At 37.5% G+C, this 12,692-nt stretch overlaps 1 protein-coding gene across 1 annotated transcript; it reads left to right on the top strand.

Moving 5' to 3' along the window:
* On the top strand, window positions 579-12,578 carry LOC105163253 (truncated basic helix-loop-helix protein A). The gene is made up of 7 exons (XM_011081536.2): window positions 579-1,345; window positions 1,477-1,734; window positions 2,989-3,085; window positions 3,220-3,234; window positions 3,459-4,056; window positions 10,929-11,788; window positions 12,404-12,578. Exons 1-7 carry the CDS (start codon window positions 1,236-1,238, stop codon window positions 12,482-12,484), a joined length of 2,019 nt encoding a protein of 672 aa, XP_011079838.1. The 5' UTR covers window positions 579-1,235; the 3' UTR covers window positions 12,485-12,578.

Raw genomic sequence — 12,692 nt, forward strand, 5'->3', positions numbered from 1 at the left:
AAATAGAAATAAATTTAATTTTATATTTTGTATTACAATCAAATATTGGTATTCTTTATAATTATTTAAATGACTAATCAACCTCTGATTAATTTCCAAATTTCCATATCAAAGGAGAAAAATATGATTTGTTATTTAATAAGTCAGAATTAAATATATAATCAGTCTTTTAGTTACTCCAAGAATTTCTTCCTAGAGTTCTTACATGCCATTTCTCTTGTATTGTTTACCAATTTTATTAAGTATCAAAGTGCTAATTAACTTATGTTTTGCAGATTAGTGGTCTGATAATTTTAAAACATTCAAGAAGATATATCGTTGTGATGCTGGACCCCGCATGTAGTAATTTATTGGATGACTTCATGATTCAAAACTATGTATTGGTTAATTTAAAATTTTAATAAACTCAATCTCGTAATGGTGTGTTTTTCATTCTTGGTATAAATTTCAATCAACTTTTGTAGATGGTATACTGTTTTTTCTAAAAATTAATTCAGACACAATGATACATGAAAAAGTAGTTGTGAGTTGAAGTTCGGTTGAAATAAGAAGAGAAGTTGAAGAGAAAGAGGTGGGCGATGGAGAAACCAACAGGCGGTCGTGCATGGCCACCTAATCACGCTTTTCGCCTAAAAACCATAAATTGTGTTGGATAGATCCTTTTGTCGCGTTTTGCAATGCTCAAACACAGACTTCAATTTTACTTTCAATGGAGGTCCCAGAGAAACAACTTACCTCATTTAGCCACCACCAAAAACTCAGATACAACTATTTGGGTTGGCACCAACCAGTCAATTCCAACCCCCCACTCCCCCCGACTCTTCTAATATCCCACCAAACTTGTTCATTACCATAACCTTAATTTCTCTGATTTTACTAATCATCACTCTCTTATACTACCTACATTTCTACCAAACAAATCAAATCTCTCTCTTGATTCTTGATTTTCTTTTCTTTTCTTTGTTGTGATAGGTAGGAAAGAGAGTTGAGTTTCGCACTACTATTAGTTACTGCACCGAAAAAGGGTTTTTTTCATATTCATGATCTTGTTTGAGTTTCTTTTTGGATATGTACCCTTATTTACCTTTGTTAATGAATTAACTTTTACATACATACAGTAGTATTTGGTGCAATATGTTGAGTTGAAAGAATTAAGAAAGCAAAATCGTGTTTGAAAAAGATGAGGATCGTGAGATCAAGGGGGTGTTAATTGATCGCAGTTGATATTGACAAGTATGGTGGGGCCGGCGCCGGGCAAGAGTCGGCTGCAAAGCATGTTGCAGGCGGCGGTTCAGGCCGTTCACTGGACCTACAGCCTTTTCTGGCAACTGTGCCCACAACAAAGGTACTTACGTACGTATGATGATGATAATCTTACATAGGGATTTTGTGGAAACCCTAGTTTATTATAAGTTAGTTGTGTGTGTGTGTGTGTGTGTGTGAGTCATAATAATTAAATGGTGTTTGTGTCTTTAGAATCTTAGTGTGGGGTGATGGGTACTACAATGGCGCAATAAAAACAAGAAAAACGGTGCAACCAACGGAAGTGACGACAGAGGAGGCGACGCTCCAGAGAAGCCAGCAGCTCAGAGAACCATACGACTCCCTCTCCGCCCCACCCCCAGTGGCCGATCACCCACGCCGCCCCTCCGCCGCCTTATCCCCAGAGGACTTGACCGAATCCGAGTGGTTCTACTTGATGTGTCTCTCTTTCTCTTTTCCTCCGGGACTCGGGTACGTAGCATCTAATTAAATTAAATTCCTCTACATACATACACACATACATTAATCATTCATCACTTAATCAACTCACACATATATATTTAGATATATATAGATATGGTGATGCTGCATTATGACGATGATGATGATGATAATAGTGTCAGATGACATTATAAATTATAAAAATTCTTGCTCGAATTTGGTTTAAGTTTATCGGAATCAAATTATTTACAGAATTCTTTAAACCGTAAATATATTTTATTTATTATATAATTGACTCAAATTTATTCGAAATAAAATTTTTTATAAATTTAGAGATTTTATAAAAGGAAATGAAAGCATTGATTAGGGGTTGTGACAATAAATGAATTGAGGAGTAAAATAGGGCAGTGGAAGTGATGAGAGTTGAAGTCTGTAGGTAGTGAGTGGTTGGTGAATCAAATGCATCATGACAACCACACAAGACAATTTTTAATTAACCCTCACCCCGACCCCCACCCCCACCCCCTCCTGCGGACATTAACTAGTTTTCCTCCTGCAAATTGATTTAATGCTATCATTTGCTGCACCATCCACACTGCATGTTTCAGACCAATAAGATTCCTTCATCAGGGAATTCTCTAATACTGTAATTACATGATGAACAAAGAATTTGAAAATTGAGTGTAAATAATAATTCTATTTGAAAAGAAATTAAAATTCTTTATTATGCAACAAAACATAGCTTAATATCAGTAATTAAGGATTTGAAATTCTTCAATCCACATGCAATTTAAGTCTGCATTTGCTTCTCATCCACTCTTTCATTTATAATTAATACACACTTTATTAGTTACACCCACTGCCTACAAAAACATGTATTATTTACCTCTATTCTAATTAATTACTAGTCTTAAAAACAATAGTCAGTTTAATTATACTTTCTATCATGATCAAATAAAATGAAATCAACGCAAAAAATTAAAAATATTGAGATGATGTCAGATGATCAACATTCTTATGATTTTAGCTGTCGTCATGATTTTGACTATAGTTAATGCTTCGACTTCGATTGCAAAAAACGACTAATATATAAATGTTGCACAACCCTACTTAATTTTAGCTATATATGATTTTCCATCTTTAATCATAGTAATTACTTATAATAAAAAGTGATATTTGTTATAGTGATTTTTGAATTTTGCAAAAGATGTTTTCATATTCTGATGCAATGAATTAGTTTAAATAAAATTAGTAGTGATGAGAATGGTGGTGCAATATGTGTAGGTTACCTGGAAAAGCATATGCAAAGCGGCAGCATATATGGCTTACAAGAGCATATGAGGCAGACAGTAAAATCTTCTCCAGAGCAATTCTTGCTAAGGTACCTTTTGAATTAATATATATATATATATATATATACATGATCAAAATCAATTAAATGTTTTTTTGAATTAATTATAACTAATCAGCTCCTTTTTTTTTCCATTATGAATTTCCACTCCTGCTACGTACAAGAGTGCTAAAATACAGGTATATAATTATTTCTGCATATCATTACTCTTTCGAAAAATTCAAATTCGAATTAGATTTGACTGAATCAAAACTTCACATGCAAAGTGTATTCCATTTGCTGTAGTTTCGATTTGGCCAAATTCAATCCGAAATAGAATTTCGTGACTCATTTGTAGTTTATGTTAACATATGTGTTGTATATGATGTGTGAAAAACCCCAAAAATGGAAACACTGAATTCAGACAGTTGTATGCATTCCTCTGCTGGATGGGGTTGTGGAACTTGGTACAACACAAAGGGTCGAAGAAGACATCAGACTGATACAACGTGTTAAAAGCTTCTTCACTGACGCCCAGAATCCAAACCCTCCGAGGCCTGTCCTGTCGGAGCACTCCACTTCCAATCCTCCAACATCTTCGGACCCTCCTCCTGCTTCTACAGTGCCCCCACATGATGATCCCACGTTGGATAATGATCATGATGATGACGACCACGATGACGACGACACTACTGATCAGGATTCAGACTCAGATGCCGAGACAGGCCGAGCAGACACCCTCACCCTGCCCGCCCAGCCTCAAAATGCTGCACCTGTTATTACAAAAGCTGATCTGCCCAGTGAGCTCATGGAACTCGATATGTCTGAGGATATCAGGCTTGGCTCTCCCGACGACGGCTCCAATAATTTGGACCCGGATTTCCACCTCCACGCCATCAGCCGACCGCAGACTTCATCGGAGGAGCGCCACAGCCGGGGAGACTTATTGGGTAGGCGTGAAGCAATGCACCGGTGGCTGCGGCAGAAAGAACCCATCACCAGCCTTCAACCACCACAGTCGGGTATGTTAGTTGATTCTTTGTTGAATAATCATTTCAGGTGAATGTTTAAGATTTTTCATTTTATAATTAATAATTTTTGGGTTGACATCTACGACGGTGATTTAATCCGACATGCATAGTGCATGTGCATGAAGTATAGTACATATTGAGAATTTTCATTAGGTATATTTAAAATTTTTAATTTAAATTATATTTGATGAAATCTTAACTAATTATATGACAAGTGTAATATATATTGTGTGATTGTTGTACATTTTTAATAAAAAATAATTAATTATATCATACATATTATATAATTTAAATAAAAATTAGATATATAATTCGGGAAAGCATCCAATTTGAAGGGCTCAGCCAAATAGAAAGAGACAAATGAATAGTCGGAGGGGAACATGAACAAAACGTAATGATTGCAAGGGAAAGATGATATAAGTAGAAACATATTGTACCTATTTGGTGGGAATGAGGTTGTTTGACATTTTTTAGAGATTTGAAATTGGGGATGCAGTGGATGGCGCCCGTGGTCCGATAACTAAGGCAACACTCTCTAGCCAATTTGAAAGGAAATTAATAATGTTTTTACCCACTTCTTCCCCATATATTGCATAACAAATGTTTGGTTCTTCTCCCTCTTTTTTGTCCTGCACATTTGCCAAGGAAATTTTTGTTTTTCTTAGTCAACCGCAACCCTAATTTTAAAACCCTGAAAATGCCAAATTAGCTCAGTCAGGCCAATTTCGGGGATTTCGATGGTTAGAGTTCTTAAATTGTGTAAAATTAAATACATAATGTCATTAAGTTGCCAACCTCATATTTAGGTGGCCACAAAGTAACCCTTATTAGAATTGGTGACCATCAAATTAATTATTCGCTCATTCTTATTAATTTTAAGTAATTTTTTAATAAAATATTAATATTAAAATTCATTCTTTGGCCAACTTCATCTTATACTTTATATAATACTGGTAAGCATTTAGTTGAAGCCCTTATATCATAATTCTACGAGGTTGGGTTGCACATAGGATGGTGACCATGAAATCAACCTCTATGGTCTGATCTAACACTGATGTGGTTGAGGTTTTTCTACTAGGGATAAAATCGAAAATTTTATCTCGATACAATTGCGCACCAGGTGAACTGCAATTTCCGAAAGAGGTGTTGTTTTAAAAAAATGGGAGTCTCAATCAATGAATAGCAACCTTCATAAAAAATTATATTTTGGTATTTATAGTAGTGTTGTAAATTATATGGTGTGGTGGGTTGTATATGTTTAGTGTATGCCTCCTATATATTAAATTACTTATTTACCCTTACAATTTAATATGTTTTAATAATGTACACCATATTGAGTTAATACATGGGAGCGGATGGGTGGGTAGTCGTTTGTTATTTTTAATTCATTGGGAGTGTGCGAATGCTTAGCCAACAGTGTTTGGTGGGGTGCGCCTCGATCGTAGGGTGCACCAGGCGGTGCACCGCGTGTCGGCGAACCAGCCAGAGCACTCTCGAGCTGAGGTGCACCAGGTGGTGAACCAGCCGACGGGGTGCACCAGGATCGCCTCAGCTCAAGCTGGGCATGCGGTGCACCGAGGTGCACCCCGAGGGTGCTTGAGGTGTGGAGCGAGGTGGGTGCCCGCTAGCTCGAGTCCTCAAGTATTAGGAGAAGGTGCTTATTTTTGCATCCCCTGGGTTTTGAACCCAAGTTAAAAGAATGGTAAGTGAGAACTCCAACCACTACACCATCAAATATTTCTTAATAATATTTGTTCTCATTCTCTATTGGTAGAGGTTATGCAGAATTTATTCATCTTTTGCCGAATTCTTTGATTTGTTTTGAGAAATTCAACGTCATCTTCAAGAGATGAGATTCCCTGTAAATAATTCTTACATTTGGTGATGGAGCCCCCCAAGACCTTGGAGAAGATGAAGCGGCGCAATTTTTTTAAGGACGTAGCTCTTGAGATGATTTTTTCACCATCCATTAGGTTGAAAATTTTGGTAGGTAACTCAATAGTCCTCCACATTCATAAATGTAGTCACTATACTTACTAAATTGTTGTTTTGTTCTCTTATGATTTGTATTCGTCAGATGTTGCCACAAGGGATGTTTTTGCTCAAGTCCCATAGTTAGGTATTTACCAACTTCGGAAGGGGGGGGGCAAAATTTTTCGATTCCAATATTTTTATAAGTGGACATTGCCTCAAGAATTTGATAAGGGGATATTGCCTCAAATGATACTTTATGTCCCGGAGTTGGTCTTTTACCAACTTCAAAGGGATGTAAAGTTTTCGGAGCGACATTATTGATGAGGATCTCAACTTCCGGGGTCCCGGGGCAATAACGACTTTTGTCTGTATGACAATGACGATTTTTGCCTCTAGGGTCCTCGTGAAACTTCAAGGATCTCTACGTCTAAATTTATTTCGTTTGTTGGGACTACGACAAGAAAATCAATTTTATTACTTAAAATTTGGAATACAAAGTCTTAGAAAAAATCAAAAGGGAAGAAGGATATGTTGAGCTACTACTCGAGTTTTCTCCTATTACAAGTGAATAGCTAAGACATAATTTTTCCCACTACGTGAACCTTGAGTTACTCCTTCGTGGCTTGTTGATCTTTTTGAGGCCACGGGATGACTCATGTGGTGGGATAGTTATCGTCACGAGGAGTTGGCGCATTCGGCCCACGGTCAAATTGGCGTCCTTGTGGATAGTGGTTGACATATTCCTTTTTAAGTGTCCCCGCTCGATCAATTTTTATATCTCATTCTACAGGTGATAGCATTCCTCCGTCGTGTGTCCCCTGTCCCGGTGAAAACGACAATAATTATCGAATTTGAGTCTCTTGGGGTTATCTTTCATCTTTGCCGGCCATTGACTGATTAGCCATTGCTGTTCCGCCACCATTAATATTTCCCCCTTAGGAGCATTCAAGGGGGTATAGTGAGCAAACCCCGCCGAAAGTACATCCTTGCGTTCCTCTTTCTTTTTCAATTCATTTTTCTCTTCCCAACGCTTCCTTTTGCCGCTAAGGGAAGGATCCAAAGCATTAGATTCCTCAATCCGGATGTATTTTTGAAAGCGCATGAGTAAATTTTCCATGGTGCTAGTGGGCTTGCTGGCTATGGACTCCTTGAATCTTCCCGGTAGCAGGTTCTGTTGGATAATACTAGCCAACAACTCATGATTTACATGGAGAACTTCATGCACTGCGTCCACGAATCTTTGGATGTAGTCTCTCAAAGTTTTGCCATCCCTTTGGCAAATGGTGAATAGAGATGCAGCCGTTTTCGAAACTTTTTTGTTCATGGAGAAGTGATGCAAGAAACGTTGAACCAACTACTCGAGATTAGAAATAGTTCCAGAGGGCAGTTGGTTAAACCAGGCTAATGCACGTTTCGAAAGCGTAGTGCGGAATACTTTATAGTAAGCGGCGTCACTCAGATCGTACCAATCAATCTTGGCGTAAAATTTGTCTAAGTATTCTTATGGGTCTCCCGTCCCATCATATTTTGATAGATTCGAGACCTTGAGGCCTGCTGGGAGCGCTTCAGCTAGAATATTTGAGGCAAAAGGGCTACGTCTTAGAGGAGCTACGGCCAATGACAAGTAGGAATCCTCGACTCCCTTAGGTGGTGGGGGAGCGGAAGATTCTCGTTGCGGAAATTATGACCTTGAGTCTGTGCAACTTCAGGCCTAGAGATCTTGTTGTTCACTTCCTCCCGCCTCTGCTCCTCCTCCTCGGGAACCGAGGATAACTCTCGACTTTTGCAAGGGAAAGGAGAGGGTGGGTTCGCAAGTTGTCACGCTACAAATTGGGCTGCGGCTTGGGCCACCGCTCGAGTAGATGCATCGTGTATCAGGGCGAGCAAAGCTTCTTGCGTCAATTGGATCATCGGTTCTTGGGGTGGAGCTTCCAGAGGGAGTGCTCTCCCGGGAGGTGCAAGCGGAGATTGTCAATGTGGTGGAGGAATCTTCCTATTGAGGGGTACTTGCTCATGTGTTAGGGAGGATTACCTCTTGGGGCGGTGATTGTTCGGTGAGACGGGTCTTGTTCCCCAAGGCTCAAGACCTGATTTGCATACTTAGTGTCGAGGTAAACTTTTCCACAGACGTCGCCAATGATGTGGTTGAGGTTTTTCTACTAGGGATAAAATTGATAATTTTACCTCGGCACAATTACGCACCATGTGAATTGCAATTTTCGAAATAGGTGTTGTTTTCAAGAAATGGGAGTCTCAATCAATGAATAGTAACCTTCATAAAAAATTAATATTTTGGTATTTATAGTAGTGTTGAAAATTATATGATATGGTGGGTTGTATATGTTTTGTGTATGCCTCCTATAAATTACTTATTTACCCTTACAATTTAATATTTTTTATTAATGTACATCAAAAACATTCCAAATTAATGAATCGGTTGAGACGGGGCATTGACCACGATTTCGTAGAAACTTGCAATAAGTGATGCATTCAGATGATAATTGTCGCATTTCATAAACAATAAGGTATGACGTCAGTACTTTAGTAGGTGCTCGATAAGGAGTCATCAAGTTCATTGAATTGACTCGCCGGAGTTGTCATATGGAAGCCAATGAGGCATGATCGGTATAACTAGAACTTCTTGGCTACGATAGTACAGGAATTAGTCCTTTGACTTGAAGAGCCACAGTAACCTTGTGTGCGGGGCAGTTGTATCTTGGTCATGGCTAACATGGCTATGTAAATACGTGGTTACTAAAAAGTCCTTTATTAGTGCAGTCAGAACGTACATGGAGGGACCGTATCTGTTGGTATGCACAGCTTACAAGTTCACGAAGATTCACCTATTTTCTAGTGACATGAATTACTGCTAGGTGGTCATGGTAATGGGTACCATCTAATTAAGGAGTTAATTGAGGATAATTAATTAAATATAATTTGTTTTATTTGAGCAAATTAACTATCGATTAAATTGTATATGATACAAGCCCAAGTCTAGTTGAGTAGTGTTCAGGGTCACACACAAATCCATGATGGAATTCTTAGAAATAATTCATTTGATTAATTATGGAGAAGAAGAAGCAAAGTTGAATTTGTCTTCTTGTAAAAAAAACAAAGTCAAACTTGTCTTCTTGAGAAGAAGCAACGTTGGACTAGTCTTTTTGAAAGAAGAAAAGTTGAACTTTTTCTCTTGAGAAGAGAAAGCAAAGTTGAACTTTTCCTCTTGAGAAGAGAAAGCAAAGTCGAACTTGTCTTCTTAAGAAGAAAAAACAAAGTTGAATGTGTCTTTTTGAGAAGAAGAAATAGAATTGAACTTCTATTCATAATAAAACAAAATAGTAAGACAAAATAGTTTTGTGTCTTCTTGAGAAAAAGAAGTGAAATTGAATTTCTCTTCATAATAAGATAAAATAATAATAACACAACATAGTTTTGTGTCTTCTTGAGAAGAAAAATGAAATTGAACTTCTCTTCATAATGAGACAAAATAGTTTTGTCTCTTTTCAACAAAAAAAAAAAAGCAAAATCGGATTTGTTTTCTTAAGAAGAAGAAGTAAAATTGAACTTGTCTTCTTAATATGACAAAATAGTTTTGCCTCTTTTCAAGAAGAAGAAGCAAAGTCATATTTGTCTTCCTGAGAGGAAGAAGTAAAATTGAACTTCTTTTCTTAATGTATCAAAATAATTTTGTCTCTTTTTAAGAAGGAGAACAAGAAGAAGTAAAATTGAACTTCTCTTCATAATATGATAATATTATTTTGTCCATTTTCAAGAAGTAGAATTCAGCTTGTCTTCTTCAAAAGGGGAAGACAATTTGAACTTTGTCTTTTATTAAAGGTCTATAAATAGAGGGTCATTGCTGCAAATGTCGAGAGATAATTTATGTCTCCTGATCTATTTTTCTCTTTGCTCATTGTTCATGTTCTTCGAAAGAGAAATGAGTTCTCTTGTTTTCTCTATCGATCAATTGTTGATTTATCATAATTTTTTAACGCCTACTTGCAAAGGGTTATAGGAGATTCCGTCATAGGTGGTGTGGACTATCTTTAAAGGGAAGATACTTGTGTTTCTATCATGAACATAGCCCAACACCGTCTACCTTGCCGAGCAACTAGTAGCTGTTTCCATCGTTGGTTTAGAACGAGATTCGTTCTTGAGAACGTTTAGTCACCTTCATCAAACGGAATGCACCAAAGCCTGGTATCCTAAACAATTCAACTGACTCCTTTTTGCATGAGATTTGTATCGTAGTAGCAACGAGACTGAGTGATTTGATCCCTAATTATAATATTGTATTGCAATTTAAACTCTAATTTTTGTTGCATTTAACGTCTCGAGGCTCATACGAGACTAACACCCCCCTCCCAACATACAAGATTAAAATGCAATTTTGTCCACTAACTCTGTAATTAATTGAGTTCGATCAGACTTAATTTGAATTAACTTTTATCCTATTTCCAATAGGCCAATAGGGTACCCCATGCTTAATGCACATTTAGTTAAGAATTTTTTTTATTTAAATTAAATTTTACCAGATCCAACTAATCACATTACAATTAAATTTTGTATAATTATTACATGATTAATTAGCTAAAATATACACCAATTACATGAGAAATTTATATACCTAAATATTGTAAGAGTTAATCTAGACCATAACTTCTATGCACGTGTGACTTATTATGTGATTAGTCATTTTTCCTTCACACAATAAGTATATTGTGTTTGATATATAACTGATTTTAGTTCTGTCAAACTCAATTTGAATTAGAATTCGCATGGTGCAATATAACTTTTTTCCGGCCGAAACTTAAACTTAGAATATAGAAAGTTAGCAATTATATGCATTAAGGTTATAATTAAGCATGGGAAAATTTGTTGACATGCAGGTTTGGATGCATTAACACAAGATGATAACCACTATTCTGCAACAGTCTCAGCCATCCTCGAAAACCAGTCGAACCGGTGGTCCACCTCTTTCTCCACCCCCATATCCTCCGCCACCTCCGCCTTCTCCACATGGTCGTCCACCGCCCCATTCGCTTCTTCCAGCAATCGCCGCAACCTTCTCCTTGACGGCGCCTCCCAATGGACCCTCAAGTACATACTCTTCACTGTCCCGCTCCTCTACACTAAATCACCCGAAACCTCCGCACGCGGCGGAGGAGCTCCGCCGGACGAGCTCGGCCCGAACCACGTACTCGCTGAACGCCGCCGCCGAGAGAAACTGAACGAACGCTTCATCATTCTAAGATCCCTGGTGCCGTTTGTGACGAAGATGGATAAGGCTTCGATTCTTGGGGACACCATAGAGTACGTGAAGCAGTTGAGGAAGAGAATACAAGAACTGGAGGCGCCATTGCGGCAAATGGAGGCAGAGAGAAACAGTACCAATTACAAGAAGCAAAACTACAGTAATTTGAAGGAGCAAAGAAGTAGTGCAGGGGGCAGTTTGGGGAGGGAGAAGAGGAAGATGATGAGGATTGTGGAGGACGGGGAACGCGGCGGAGGAGGAGGAGGAGGAGCAAAGTCTAAGGTGGTGGAGTCTCCGTCGAGGACGGTGGGGGAAGAGGTGGTGCAAGTGGAGGTGTCCATAATAGAGAGTGATGCACTGGTGGAGATTCAGTGTTTGCATAAGGAAGGGTTGTTATTGGATGTGATGCGAGTGCTTAGAGGGTTGAGAATAGAAGTAACCACGGTGCAATCTTCAATCAGCAATGGGGTTTTTGCTGCTGAGTTCAGAGCCAAGGTACATATCAATTGCTTAATTATTTCTCAAATTTAATTTTAGGATAAATTACAATTAACACTGCTAAAATTGTCATAATTATAAATATTCATTATTATTTGAAAAATTATAAATACCCCTCCGTAAGCTAAGAGAGCTAGCTATACGGCCTGACCATTCAGGACTGAAAGGACGGAATGGAGTAAGGGGCTACATATTTAATACTGGAATCCTGAACGAGTTTTGCCTATGAAAACTGCATGAAAAAGACCCCCATGATAGATTGTTCATTAAATCGGGTGCCCTCTCCTTACCAGAAATTCATTATCGTCTTTTCCGACAAAGTATTGTTTTAATCAGACTTAAATTAATAAGAGTATAACAAATATCCCTACAATAGATTGTAGGGAGTCTTTATAATTTTTTAAATAACAAGAAATATTTGTAATTATGACAAACTTTAAAACAATTTATTACAATTTACCCTAATGCTATATATAAACATATAGTTAATGATGAAATATTAATGTTTACTTTGAACATTTTCATACATATTGCGAACTCTTAATCAGTAGTGTGTGTGTTTGTGTGTGTCTAACTTTTTATATTGTTATTTTATTGGTTTTTGATGTTTAGGTGAGAGAGAATGTGAATGGGAGGAAAGCAAACATTATGGAGGTGAAAAGGTCAATAAACCAAGTTATTCTTCCCTGTTAATATGTTTATGATCCTTTGACATATATATGTATCTGACGTACGTATAGCTGGTAATCATTCATTCACATTATTTATGAATTATTTTTTGCTACAATTTGGAAACATTTTTAACTCAAATCGGGTCAAATCGAATCAAATTAATAACACAAACAAACGTGATACATTTATTATTGGATTAGTCGATTCTTCTCAACTGTACATCAATTAT

The sequence above is a fragment of the Sesamum indicum genome, linkage group LG6 (assembly GCF_000512975.1).
Source record: "Sesamum indicum cultivar Zhongzhi No. 13 linkage group LG6, S_indicum_v1.0, whole genome shotgun sequence".
NCBI lineage: Eukaryota > Viridiplantae > Streptophyta > Magnoliopsida > Lamiales > Pedaliaceae > Sesamum > Sesamum indicum.

Bases quoted from the DNA above. Each gene is read 5' to 3' on its own strand.
- LOC105163253 (XM_011081536.2), top strand. From the start codon at position 1,236: ATGGTGGGGCCGGCGCCGGGCAAGAGTCGGCTGCAAAGCATGTTGCAG. The intron at 1,346-1,476 runs GTACTTACGTAC...TTGTGTCTTTAG, and splicing joins CAACTGTGCCCACAACAAAG to AATCTTAGTGTGGGGTGATG. The intron at 11,789-12,403 runs GTACATATCAAT...TTTGATGTTTAG, and splicing joins CTGCTGAGTTCAGAGCCAAG to GTGAGAGAGAATGTGAATGG.